Raw genomic sequence first — 15,048 nt, 5'->3', positions numbered from 1 at the left:
TCTGGCTGGGTAGTAAGTACAGCTATCCCAGGGCAACACAGGATCCAGCTATTCATTAGTTCTCATAAAAATGATATTTTTGTAATCACCTGTAAATCGCAAAGCTTTTTTTTTTTTGTTATCCAAGCAGCTAGCTTTAAATTTATTTATTTTTTTTAATCTCAGTTTTGCACCTCCTTGAATCTAACATTTTTCTCTCTTTCACAAGCATTCATGGAAAATAACTGAAAGAGTTTGTTTACTAATTCTATGATATTTTATCCCACCTGTAACAGTCTATTTGTGGACTTTTTATTTTAAGTAGATACTGTGATCTAGGCAAATCTTCCCTGAACCATATTACGATTGTTTTGGTCCGTTATTTACGGATTTTTGTATCAGTCTATTAAGACTGATCTTCTTTGCAAGACAACACAGATTCATAATGACAATCTCCTTAGCAAACATGCATTCTATCCACTTCACAGCCTTAACAGAGACGGGAGATGTAACTTTTTAAAAAACTGAAACAGCAAGAGACAAGAAGTGTTGCTGGTTACTCTGCCAGGCACAACTGCAAAAGGCACAACATGAGTATTTCTGATTGCACTTCACACTTCTGCTGTATTATCAGAAACTGTTCTGAAGTTCTACATTTTAAGAGCGGTAGAAGAAAAAAAACCTAGCTCGAGATTTTTGTTCTATCATTCAGTCTGACCTTCAACACATTTTCTCTGTGCAGATTTGCATGCAAAGTAGGTTGAAAGCCAGCCTTGTCAACAGAGCCTTTGCTTCCTTGTGCTTCACCTTTCCTAAGTTTTTACATAGCAGGTATGACAAACGTCCTCAGAAATTACTTTTGTCTCGTGTTGGTACAAGTACTGTAGGAGGATGTGAAAGCTGATCGTTACTGACCCCATCTGAGTAGTCAAGAGAGATTTAGACTCCAGATCCTTAGTCCATGTAAGCCAGTGCAGTGTCAGAAGAACGGCACAGCTAAGAGCTCTATGTTTACCACTGGGCCAGGAGGTGTAATACAAATTTCAGTGAAAAATGACAGGGGTTTTTATCAACTTAGATTGAGGATTTCATGTCCAAACTGAGTATTTCTTAAGAACTCCCCACCCCTACCCCCCCGGCCCTTTTTTTTTTTTTTTAACATACATTTTATCCAGAGTTTCTCCATTAGTTATTCAGGGACAGAATTAAAACAAGGAAAAAGCATGCCTCTGTCTCCCTCCCCAGGGACACATCCTTTCCCTCATTGTCACTTCCAGAAGGCTGATAAAAATAAGCCTGTACTTAAAGGAGCAGTTGACTAGGCCATATTATAACCGGGGGTTGGGGAGGCAGGGGAAAGGAATGGGACCACTCTTCTCAAAGTAGCTACATTTTACACCAGCTTAGCTCTATCAAAAGCTACACCAATGCAGCATCCCACCGAAGCATCTCTGTCCTAAGTAGTGGAGGATGGCAGAAGGCAGAAAAAGGAAGAAAGCACTCACTTATGTTCTTATGTTATGAGCACTTATGTTCTCAAGAAAACAGCCTTAAAACTCAAGCAAACGCTGCACTTAAATCCTCAATTATGATGATGGTAATCTCTTGACATAAACCAATATGCCCCTGCAGAAGAGAGATTTTTCACAAGTTCTCAATCCTGCAGCACCATGTAAAGTAACAACAATCTGGACCAGAAACTGCACTAGCAACAAGGCAGAGGGGTGACAAAACCCAGACCAGTATGGAATAACAGATCAGTTTTCCACATAATACCGACTATTCGGTCTACCATATCACTTAACACCTTTGCATTTATATTGAGCCAGAAAAATACAGATAAACAAGACACTGGCAATAATTTCAGAATATTATTTTAGTTAAGAGTAAAGAAGCTGAAGATCTTGAAAATGACTTAGTAATACAGATGGAAAATTTGACAGTAGGTTAAAATGTTGCAGTACAGTGCATAAGGGAAGTATATAATGTGAACTCTTAAGGAATAAGATCTAAATGAAATGCAACTTCTGAAAAAAAAACCCCACAAAGGTGTCTTTAAGGTTGATTAAATGAAAACTGGTTTACTTTTTACTCTTAAGTGATTTGCTAAATGCATACACAATCAAAGATAGAAAATTACACACTGCTGCATTTGACGAAGAAGTTTAACCAGTGATTTCAGAAGTTAGGCAGGGTTTACAAGGATTTTAACTCATTTCATAGGCTTTTGTTTGTACTCATAAAACACTTGGTTGCTTTCCAGATCACTCAGCAGAGATCAAGCCACCCTTCAAGTGCAGTATACAAACACTGAAAAAGGAAGTTCCTGTCTTAGGGCTCTTTTGCGATTACATTTTACTACCTAACCAAAACAAAAACAAACAAAAGGAGGGCTCAAAGCTGCTTCTATCTTTCCAGGATGCTGAAAGGAAATCTGAAAAACTTTAACACAGCACCCCAACTTTCCTTTAGTTGTACTGTCCACTCTAATTCACAGAGCAATGAATTTCTGCAACTCTCCTCTTCATTTTGCTTTTTGAGAGGCTTATGTGCATAGCTTGTGGTCCCTGGACAATTAATGTGGTTCACACCCAACGGCACCTTTGTCAACTGCTATGCTCTTCCCATGGGATTCTATTTAGGGTGGCCTAATGAGTTGTGCTGGTGACAGTAGTCTGCTCTTCATGGAAAGCCCAACACCCAGGCACATAGGGGGAGAGGGAAGAAAGTAACTGGGAGAGCTTGGGAGGGAACTGGGTGAGCTCCCTTCACCCTAAGGAACAGGCGGTGGCTGAACACCTTCCAGCTCAGCTTGGTATTGTATTGAGAATGTATGTTCTCCCCACTTCCAGTTGCCTCCATAAGCACTTCTACACTTGCTTGATTCCTATTGAGACTAAAGCTATCAGACGCACTTAAACAACAGACGCTATTTTCCTTGGGCATTAGAGCAGCTTTCGGTTTTCCGAATCTGTGGTTTTTAATCTCATAAGCTGCTTTGGGTAAGGCACAGAACAGGTAACAAACAAAACTCAATTTCAGTCATTTTTTTTTTTTCCTGACGCCTGGCTTTTCTTTTGGTGCTAATACCATTGTTTTGAGATAAAACCAGCACCATTATCCAACTGAAAAATCAGCAGACACCCTTGTTCTTTGTAGGGTGATATACCGCAATAATCTCTGTATTGTCAGACAGCCCACTGCTCCTGCAAGTTATTCAGCTGAACTAATACGTGCAAGGAGGAGATGCTAATGCCACTGTGCACACTGGTGGTGCTTGTCTGTCTCACAAGTGATGTAATTCACTGTATTTCTTGTATTTCTTCTCTTCCTGTATGCCAGCCACCACCCTGCCTTATTCTAATTATAACAACATATGCAGCTAGATGTGCTTTTCTTGCTCATTTTATACTTTGAGCTTTGCATGCCTTTCTGCCCCAAATCTCCTTTCTTGTGGCATTTGTTCTCAATTACATCCACATGTTGGACACTGTTAGCTGAATAAAAACAGTAGCAACCATAAGGTGACCCAGAAAAAAACAATACTAAAATTTGCCAAGCAATGGTATTCACCTGGTTTATGGTCAAGTTTTGCAGATGAACAATCAATTCAGTCTTTTAGTCCTTTCAAAAATTGCAAGACAACTCTCTAGCCTTGTGTGACTGGCAGATTAAATTTCCTTTACAGTTTCACTTCTTTTGTACCCTATTACAGAACTTCCCTGGATATTATGAGCGTACTGTGCCTAAAACATTTGCATTAAAATTTCAAAGCTATTTTTTCATTCAATTTTGATGAAGGAAGCTTTCAAAAACTTTAAAGGTATCAGAACCCCATTGTTAGACATGAGACCACTTTTTGTCTTGCCTAGTTTTGAGTAATATCCATTGCCTGTAGGCGCCATTAACATCTTTTCCATAACATTTCAGTTCTTCAGTGGTGTTTTCCTGTTAATTCATCCATTTCAGGATCGCTTCTATAACTTTTAGTAACAGCTGATGATGACCACATATTTCAGAAAAACAGAACTACAGCAACGTTCATTCAGTGACCCATTCCCACTTTTTCCATATATCATCCTTCTTAGACTCGTATGCAGTATATTACTCCATTGTGTCTGTTTTCAAGGCCAAGCCTTTAAAGTATGAACATTCAATACAATGGTTTCCTTTGTTAAAAAATATACTTTGGATAGCAGCTAGATTTTAGTGTGCTGAAACCACCAACTCCCAGAGCAAACATCACTGTTATTTTATTCCCCTGGTACCCCTGCATATTTGAATAAATATTTGCAGGTTGCCTTTTCTGAGACCGTAGGAACTTTGGAACAAGAACGGCATCATGGCAGTTTGTCTCATGAAAAGCAGGACTAGGTGCTACAATAATGCTAATATTTCCAAGTAATTGCAATCATGGGATTTTCCTATGCATACGAGTTTTTTTGCATGGTGTGTACTTTTATTACAAATGAAATTAAAAAAAATATAAAATCAAGTCTGGGGAAAACAAAGAACAGACTAAATGCTGAAGAGTTTCGCCATCCTGAACTAGGACTAAAACCAACAGGAGTCACACAATTCAAAAGCAGTCACAGCAATAATCTCAACAGTAAGAACACTGTTTTCATGTTAACATTTTAAATTATTTTTCCAATATTACTTTAAAAAAGTCAAAATCAAATCAGCTTTAATTGAAAAAGTTGTCTAAAATTTTTTGAAGTGTAATAGAATTACACTGAACTGAATTAGAATTTTTCAGAATTATGCTATCCAATTAGGATTTTGTTTTGACTAACTGGGTTTTTCCAACAAAAATTTTTTGACAAAAAAAAAAAAATCCCTAAACTAGATGAAGTAAAAAGTTATTTTTCAAAACACACTTCTGTCTTCCTGACAGCATCCTCCATGTGGAAGTAGGAACTCTTACAATTAACAGAAGGTGTATGCGGAGGAGGTGGGAAGTTTGGAAAGAATGCTCCAAATGCCAGATCTATCATCTGTATTATTAATATGTCAGATCTGGTGCGTATGAAGATGAGGGTACGAAATTGATGGCGTTTCTGTGCAATGAATATCTCCCTGGTTCCTCATGTGGTGTTGAGAATGTGATGAGGTGTCCATTTAAGACAGAAGGAATGTCCTGAGTAAGAAGCAAAATGGGATCCTGAACCGTGACAGCCCCTTGCAGGGGAGGGAGGGAAGCATCAATTTACTACATTTTTAATGAATAGCAGCGTGAAGCTAAAAACAGCAAGGAGAAGAGTACAGCTTTAATGAAGAGACAGAGAACGTGTGAGCTCGGGAAGCTCCAAGGCCAGGCTAGCTCTGGGTGACAGGGCTGCCTCTCTGCACTTCTGTCTAAATAAAGGTCCACTCTGGCCGTGCAGAATGGCCGAGTTGGAGCCTGGGCTTCTGGAGAAACCTATCTGTCCAAAAAATCCTAAAAAGCTAGGAAAACCGACTGATGTCAGACATAAATGCAAAGAAAAGTATTTTTCTTTTGCAACTTTGCTTCCAACTTTTACAATCAGAGAATTACTGTGTAATTTGGATGTTACCCCCAAAAGTGTAGCAGATGAGCATAACCACCTGCAAAGCCATAATAATTTGGGTATTTAGCATCCGTTTCCGAGCAGACTGCACAGCTCAGCTTGGGGATTGGCACTGGTGTATCAGAACAGAGAGGGAATGCCTCAGTTTATGTTCTTGTACTAACATCTCTCCATCAGCAGACAGAAGGTGGAAACATATTGTGTGGTTTTGGGCAACCACATATTGTGACTATCTTCTTGGCTCTCCTCTTTTTGTTCTACACCTTAAGATCTTGTGAAAAGAAAAGTATGAGGAAAATCCCACATTGCCATCATCCCTAGGGTCAGCCGACAGCTTTCATTGTTAGTTGCCCAGATAAATGCCTAAGAAGAGCTGAAGGAAGTGGTGGCAGCTCAGGAAATTGTAACATCTCAGTGAAATGGATAAATGCACCTCAGCTCATGTTTTATGTGTCACTACCATTCCTGTGCAGGTCTTCCCACTTCCACGTAATGCCCTGTAACTGGGCCCTCGCTGTACCACCATATTACCAGAGCGAAAGGTTGGTGGGAATGATTTAATCATTTCTGGTGACTGATCTACCCAAGAAGGTCCTTTGTTTTCCTTTTTTGTTTCTGAACGCTGTGAGGCAAAAAAACAGGACACTGAAGGCAGCAGCGCTTATCAATCACTCCACTAGGAACCAACACCACACTCCAAAATGCATATTAATTATCACAAAACCATCACATGTGCAAACACACTCCTCTACCTCACCTACTCAGAAAACTCACATACTGGCACTTCTTGCATTTTCCCCTCCAGCTTTGTTTACATCCTCTAAGATTTACATTCCTTCTTCAGCCCATGCAAAGGAAGAGATATTCCTGGCATCCGCGTGTGCATTACCATGGTTACCTAGCTCATCTGCAGCAAAACGGGTTGGCCCATGACCTGACACCACAGCTCCAGGAGCACACCCCTGCCTTGCCCACTGCTTTTCAACCTCTCCTGCTGCAGCTGTTTTTCCAGAAAATCTGAACGCAAGCAACAGTGGAGCACCCAACGCAAATTCTCCCAAAGTCTGCAACACATTTTTTGCCTATTTAGTTTGTGTCAGTCATTTTGGCAGGCCCAGCCCTTGATTTCCAAGCAATTTTCCCAGCGAAACATCATGAATAGCATACCTGCAGACTTTACCCGCTGCATTTTATTTGAGGATGCAGTATTACACTTGAGAATTTAGCCTCGAAAGCATGCTTACAAGAACATCTGCGACTACACAACAACCTGGATCTGTCGGGGAAGAACAAGGGTTTGGAGCACAAGAATGAGGACCACGAAGTCTTCAACAAGGGTCTCAGCTGGGTGGGGGGAACAAACAGCTTCCTCCCACAAAAGCAGTTTGGGTTTTTTGGTATCACAAATTTTACAGTAAAGTTGAATGAACTGTCATCTACCAAGATATTAGCAAACCAGGCATCAAACCTAAATAAGCTCTCAATATCAAATGAGGTATAAACAACAAAATATTGATAAAATATAATGAAGACAGATTCAATCCAGGCAGAAGGCATATGTATCTCCACAACTGGTTCAAATTTTCGCTGAAACAAAACTTACCAACTTCATTTTTTTAAGCAACAAAATCCTCACAAGTTTTTTTCCAGGCAATATTTGTAACAAAATTGGTATGTAAAATGTTATGAAGAATCCCTGTTCACACTGTTCATCTATTTCCATAATTAATTTTTCTAACATTCGTACAAAATGAGACTATTTAAATAAACTTAAAGCAATGATATAATCTCTGCAAATGGTACACTGAATAGATGTACCACACAATGTCAAGGCAAACACAGGTGTATTTTATGGTGATTCTGAAAACACAGATACCAATGAATCTCTGCAAGGAAAGCAAAAGCTGGCAAAAATCAAAATGGCTTTGTAGTCATATAGTTATGTAAAAAAAAGCTGTGAAGCTCTCCAGACTTGATTTAACATGGTTGAAACAGAGCGGGTAATTTTTTTGCATCTGAACAGCAAAAAAGATCAGTCAAATGAAAAATCCACACAAAAATGACCGACTCGTACACATACCTTTTCCATTTATTGTTAATGCTGATGCAATTGTGGCTGTTACTGGCACTGGCAATTGTGGCACTAATGGATGTATCCTTGGCCGGCTCCCCATCCTAGCACGCTCTGCACCAGGTCCTAATAAAGCTCCCACTGGTTTTTCTGCTGCTACTTCTGGTGCTACAGAGTCTTCTTGATCCTGCTCTATATGGTCCATTTTATCCAGGCTTTCATTCTGGAAGCCATCAACTGTTGTCCGGCTCTTAATTGGACTTTTGGGCACTAGGATTTTAATACCTGATTTTGCGAGGTCCATATTTTTCCTTCCAGAAAGAGACGGTGAATTGTTTTTCCGGAACTTCTGGGTGGCAGAAAAGAGTTGATTATTTTTTGACTCATGATCTTTACCCATAACTAAAGATTTAGTAGATGTCTTTGAAAAAGAACTATTGGTAGATCTAGAAATTTGTTTTCTGGCGTTATTTGGAGAGGTCCTGTTTGTCCTGGTTAATGTGCTTTCTTTCTGCTTTTCATTGTGGCGTCTGTTAAATTCATGTATATATTCCTCACAATTAACAAGGTGCTGTTCTGGCTCCCAAGTGTCATCTTCACTGTCATATCCTTTCCATCGCACCAAATACTCTGTTTTTCCCTTCTTGTTTTTCCTCTTGTCAACAATTCTCTCTACCTGTTAAAGGAAAATTAAACATTAGACAGGGGCAGATATACATCTCAAGTGAGCAACCTGCATGCAAGTCATTTGTTCGTAGTTCTGTAATTCTGTATCGTAGCTCTATAGCTGACAGTCTTTCACTGCTGACTGGAAATTCCTCTCTTTAAACTTCATCTGTTTACTTCCACCTCATAAAAGATGTTCCGAAATTGTTCTTCAGTAAGTGTTTTGCATGCACAAAAATCAGAATATGACACATTACAGTTGACAATCAGCACTGGCCCCAGCAAAGTTTTGATTCTAACTTCAACATGGATAGGACTTCCCTCTCCAAATATAGAGACCATGTTTAAATATGCTATGTAAACACAGTGAGTTTACCTTACAAAACTTATCAATTTGATATTGTTTGAATAATTTGCTTGCTTAGCATAAGCCATACACGAGAATCTCTTACTTACAGTGAGCTATCCTTTAGCTACCAGGGACAATATGGTACAGCTCAGAAATTGGGTCAAATATGGAAGATTTTCTTTAGAGGCTGTTCTTCTTGTGAAAACAGAGAACTTGTTTTGGCCAGAGTATTTGATACACATACTTGAACAAATTACCATGCCTCACTTATCTGCAAATAGAGATGGTATTTATGTCACAAGTATTAAGCATGCACATGCTCCAACTGCACATGGGACCCACAGGCTAGAGGAATTCAGGCAGTGGGGTAAAGCAGACAGGGCAGACAGCAGCAGCTGCAGGAACAGAGGCTCATGCCTCATACCAAAACTCATGCCAGTCATGCTAGTCCGGCAGAAAGGGAATTCTTTTACAGAAAAGAGATGTAAGGGTAAGGCTAGTCTCAGGATTTCTCCTTTTTATTTCATTTTCCCTACCCAGGCTGATCTTTCTGGTAAATCCTCCAGCCCACTTCATTTCACTTATGGGACCAATACAGCTTTTTTCCCCTTGTCTATCTTCCTTTTGGTTATTTAAAAAAACCCAACTACAAAGCAAACAGAAAATCAACAAAAAACCCCAAAAAACAAGCAAACAAATAAAAAAAACCCAACAAACCAACAAAAGGGGAGGGAGAGATGAGACTATCACTTATTAATGTAACTGGTAGCCCCTCATGAACAAGGACCACGCAGGTAAGCTAACGTGACATGTACCGAGGAGAAACTCTGACGACTAGTGTGTTAAACAAACGGAATGTCACACAACGGTTTGGAAGGATGGAAGGAAAATTCAGGTATGTATGGTACACATATATATGGTACACATATATGGTATGATTCATTACCGAATCATATGACTGTTGACGACAGATTCTCTTACGGGTGCACTTCAGTTTTATATGTGGCATATTACCATAATGTACTGCCTGGTTTTCAACACTGAGGTTAAATGATTACTATTATTATAATCTCAGTAGCAATATAACTACATATTGTACAACTTCATGCGACACCCTGCAGGTATTGTACTATGCTGTCCTGTCATTAAGATGTTGCACAGCTCTCTTTGCAAAGGTCTTAAAAAAACCCAACCAAAACAACAACAGACAAATAAAAACCAAACACAACCAGCTCCACCTTTACCTTGTTACTCAGTTGTACAGTTCAATACATTTTATAGAGAGTAATAAAATACAAATTGTCCAAATATTATTTAAGAAGTTAAAATACATTAAACCTATCTTTATTCTGGTTGTTCCATTTTTTAGTAAAGTTACTGGACTTAAAAAACCCATGCAGCTAGAAAAATGAAACTACTCTTTTTCCATGAAACTTTATTAAATAACATCTTAATAAAAATGCTACCCCAAATAATAAGTCATTATGTAGAAATATGCCTTCAAATTCTTTTTCATAGAGACCTTCAAGTATTAAGCCAGAAATGGTAAATTAAAAAATAAAAACAAACTCACAAATCAAACTTGGTCTGCTGTCAAAATGGCAGTTACTGTTATAGTCTTGCTTATCCTCTCTCCCTCTCTCAACCTTCTAAAATAGATTTAAAAAAACTATTCTCAGAGAAGGATAGAAAGATCTCTGCTACTAGCAATTTTTTTAGGTAGGTATTTTTATTTTCTCGCAGGAAATCTTTGTAACAAACAGCATCGATTACTGTGCACAAAGTTCTACTAGCATCTTTCAATACTGAAAGGCCACCCATTAAGGACATGCCCTTTTCAAGTAGGAAGCCATCCCTCTCATCCAAAAAACCAGACACCTTGCAGAGATAACAGATGAACTCTAGAACAGGAGACGCAAAAATCCATTCCCAACCCGATGATTTATAGAGCAAACAGAAATGCATAAAGAAGACTGTTATATTTAGCTGTATTGTCCAAGCCTGCAACAAAACCTAGTCTGACACTGCTTTCTGATTAAAAGGAGATTTTTTTTTCCCCAAGCCTTTAATTCTTCTTGAAGACATCTTATTTCTGTTTTATTTACAACACAAAAATTACAGCAATTAATCTGTGATACACAATTTTTCATGTGGTTCAGAGTTTTAGTGAGGGTCTTTTTGGATTGCCTCAGTTCGATTATAGTCTAACTCCCCTAGGACCACCTGAAAAACTGCTCAGGAGTATTCTGCCTCAATACTTTTGCTGATGATAACAGCTACATTAAGTGTTTCTCATCCGGATTTTGGAAGAGGAAACTGGAATGCTTCCACAATACACACAGGGTTTGAGTATAGAACAGGAATAGGAATATCCATCCTGAACTGGTGGCTTATTTAAACTCTTCCATGGCAAAACCAGAGACTGCAAACCTGTACCTTTCTTTTCCTACTGAAAAAGAAAGCCTGTCTGATTTGCCCATTTCTGCTTTGGGGTACAGTGGTGACTTGACATGAAATGCAATGCGAGACAATACTGACGATTTACATCCGAAGATTAAAATGAGAAAAAGAATCTAACTGGGTGGGGAAACAAGTCTATGTCCCCGCTTCCTGACAGACACATCAGTTACGGTGTGGTTCGATGGCACGGATCACCTGCTGGAAGAGCCAGGTAACATCCACACAGGCGGTATGGCGTCTCCCCCACCATCATAACCCTGGAGCCCAGCAGGTGCGTTTCTGATCCTACGCCAAGTTAGTCAGAGTTCAAAGCTGGCAGAGCGCCCCTAAGCACCAGGGGAAGAGCAAGGCCGTATCTTTTGCCATAATCACGCCAGAAAAGTTGGTGAAAACTAGTTCGTGCCAACTACCATTTCTACAGCATCAAATACCTTCTGCCATGGGGTAATATTTATTTTCAGTAATTAAAATGCTGTGTACTGCCAGGATTTGCCACCGATGGTTAGTTTTCAAGTTTTGTAGAAGAATCAAAACAAAATGGAAAATGATAGGAAAAGGGAAGAAAAAACAAGTGTGAGAGAAAGTTACCAGGCAAACTATCTGGCTGGCAAAAGATAACATCTCCCAGTTTATTTTAGCATGCCAAGTTATCACTTTCCCCACATGGGGTACTGATCAATGATGCTCAAAAACTCAGCCAGCAGAATAACTGACAGAAAAACAATGCCCTGTTCAGAGGTATAATCCAACAGTGAAGTGCCCAAATCATAAACCCACGCACTGAAATTATTCCTGAAATTTTCCACCTGTAAACCAGCAACATTTCCCATCCTTCCATGAATGCGGTGAGAATTGGTTCATGTCTGCTTCCTCTCCCTGAGAAAGGAGATACTTCGATTTTAATTGCTTTTATTAGCAAAATATATGGCATCTACACTTCTTCAAAAACTGGACAGGAACCAGGTAAGCTTGCAGGCCAAAGTGCTGTTTGGCTACAGCTGCACCAGGTGAAAACGGCAACGCTGCAACTGCTCCTCCCGGTCCTGTGCTTAGAGACAACAGCTCCTCCCCATCCGTCAGCACAACTTCTTGTGTAATTATTCCCTAATGCAGTTCTGTCAAAGTGACCTGGTTTAGATATTAAGAATACCTGAGCTAAGGTAGGCATCCTGAAATAACTGGTTGGGAGAGCAGCTGCATACGCGGTATTTTCTGACACATCTAAGTGGACTGCAACTTTCAGCAGAGGAAAACAAGCACCTATGGGCAGGACAGGTACTGTAACCTCGTCGTTCTGCTGCGGTCAGAAAAAGGACACAGAACCCTAGTCCACGATGAAAGATCTTTAGTTCAGGTCAATAAGAGCAAGCATGAAATTCAAAAGGATGTTCTCAGTCTGAAGCACTGTAATTTGGGTACATTTGTAAACTTACATAAGGCACACTCTGTGTATGTGTATATAGGTAAATGTCGTATCCATAAAGATCATACTTTACAGAAGATTTGAAGAGATTAAAGGTACAGCTGGGGGGGGGGGGGGGGGCAGGGAAACCAGAATGAGCAAAATATACATATAAGCAGGCATGTAAATATTCAGTGAACGCTGCCTTCTTTAGCATAAATCCATTTTCCATTCCCATCTTCATCTCTGTCAAGCTAAATTAATTTAAAGTTAACAGAATGCAATCTATTTGACTTCATACTCTATCTGTTGTCTGTAAAATATAGGCGAAGGCCTTGTTCTGTTAGCTGCAGGCTATGTTTACATTAGCGTTTTGGTTCAGAGCAGTAGTGTAGTTTAGAAGCAAATCCTTCTCCCCTCTGCGCTATCCCCACTTACTGTGCAATGGTTTTGTTCACAGACCAGTTTTTGTATACATGATATGGATTCTTTATGGAGAAATATAAAATGGAAATGGAGATGTACCAATGCAATGGTATTATTTGTCATGCTTTAGCCCCTACAGGGGCACACAGGTCCAACCAAGTAACAGCTCTGTACAGTTTCAGCGCACTTTGTGGCATGGATAAATATTTGATCCTGAGAGGCTCCACTAAATCTAGTCCAAAATAAAAGTGCTGCACAGCAGAATATTTAGAGGCGGCGGTTACAGCACCAACTGCTTCACTCTACTGATTTTCTTCAATTGAGCCAAATTACTACTGTAGGCACTCCCCAGTTCAGAGACTGAAGCTAGAATAAATGCAAATCTTAAGACACATGTATGTGTTATATGTGTAGTCACCTGGGTTAAATTGAAAACTATTCCGTGTAGAAATGGGACTTCAATGATCATCCATAAGAAATCATAAATGTTTATGAATGACTGTATCCTCTATTTATTAAAATCTTGCAGAAGTCAATGATAAAAGGTAATCAAACGCTTGTTACTGTAAATAAAATAAATGCATTCTACATGTAAAAATGCAGCACACAACATATAGAAACAGTTAAGTGCCAAGTTTTGCTTAAAGTACAAGGAGAAAGCAGTTTTGGGAAGACAGTTATTCAAAAAGAAATTTGATGAAGATGTCAAAATACACCTCAAGGTCTGCAAAACGTGCACTAAAATCTTCCACGTACATGCTTTATTAGATAATACGTCATTTCCAGTAGTATGACTTAACGCCAGTTCAGAGCATTGCTCACTGCAGTCAGCACCAGCAGGTAAATTTTATAAAATGGCTTAACACACATACATTCCGAATATGTATTTTTATGGTCTACGTTCAAATAACATAATTAAAAAATTACACTAGGATACTGTATAAATTCTAGAGTTCATCTTCACTGCAGCTCAACGCTACTCCATTCACGTTAGCCTGAGAGCGAACGTGTAAGCCTGCAGCCACATGCTCCTGGAACTGACTGATTTGATTAGCAGGACAGAGTGATTGGATTAACAGTCGATGAACTGCTGTAAACTGAGCCTCTGCATCCTTATGGCATGACTGGCCAGTGACTATAGGGCACGGGAGACTCTGGCTATGGTAACAGCTGTATTATATACATTGTTCTGGAAGCCAGAGCTGTAACAAGTACAGATCAGATGTGGGCAGATTATTGCCTTTCTGTCAAATTAGCTACAGCAGATGACACAGCTTTTGTGTTAGGTTAGCGACAGCTCTGGGATGAGGGGTGACACCTGACCTGGCCCAAGGCCTGCCAATACAGAGTTCACCCACCTGACTGCCTCCTGGCAATGGGGACCAGCAGGATGAGTTCACACAAGATCACTGCTTTACAGCCCGCCCTCACTCCCAAGCTCCCTTTGAGGAAGCAGCGTGCGCAGTGAAGTTGGAGCAAATTAATGTCTGAAAGGAGTCACATAAAGGGCTAATACACGTCCAGTGGTCCTTCATGCTAGCAGCGCAATAAAGAGAACTGCGTGCGTGTCTCAATCCTCCTTCCAAAAATTCAGTAACTGTGCTAAAAGGAATACTAAGATTTCTTTTTCCCAAGCTTTACTTCAATGTGACTGTCCATTCCTTTAGGATTCCTGGACACGAGTCATGCAAGAGCTAACGCTGTGGCTATCTGCAACATTCAATTAATATACTGGCCTGCAGGTCATAATTAAAGTTTTAATTCACCCTCTGTGTAAATTTCTAATCAAGTTGCCTATAAAAATACAATTGTCTCAGTCAAGCTCATAATTTATCATGAACTTGATGACTTACAGCCTTCCATAGTCTTAACAAAGACAATAGACAAAATATTTTAATTACCACATTCTCATCAATGCCAGCGGTTCCGGGGAATTGCAGCTGTGGCGCGTGCCATGTGTGGCTGCACAGCCTCCCCCTGAGAAAGCACTTCAGGAAGTTTTATGCCTCGTACTGACATTCAACAAGTATGATCTATTGAAAAATACAGTTCGCCATCAGAAGAAAGATCTTGGCAAGAAGCCTTTTCCACAGAGGACATCAGGGAAATGGGTGGGGAGGGAGGGCCTGCGGCACTGTCACAT

The 15,048-nt window shown here is 39.8% G+C and overlaps 1 protein-coding gene across 4 annotated transcripts in view; it reads right to left on the bottom strand.

Moving 5' to 3' along the window:
• CDYL (chromodomain Y like) overlaps positions 1–15,048 on the bottom strand; it is a 110,780-nt gene that overhangs the window by 54,558 nt on the left and 41,174 nt on the right. For 2 of the 4 annotated variants that reach the window (XM_056331004.1, XM_056331005.1), the window contains exon 2: positions 7,612–8,278. The exons of 1 other annotated variant lie outside the window; for it this stretch is intronic. In XM_056331004.1, coding sequence (XP_056186979.1) covers positions 7,612–8,278 — 667 coding nt within the window. Of the gene's footprint in view, positions 1–7,611; positions 8,279–15,048 lie in introns of those variants that run through there. One more of the 4 variants, XM_056331006.1, reaches the window with a different exon arrangement.

The sequence above is a fragment of the Falco biarmicus genome, chromosome 3 (genome assembly GCF_023638135.1).
Source record: "Falco biarmicus isolate bFalBia1 chromosome 3, bFalBia1.pri, whole genome shotgun sequence".
Taxonomy (NCBI): domain Eukaryota; kingdom Metazoa; phylum Chordata; class Aves; order Falconiformes; family Falconidae; genus Falco; species Falco biarmicus.
The sequence above is the reverse complement of the archived record's forward strand: the minus strand, read 5'-3'. Positions and strand labels throughout refer to the sequence as shown.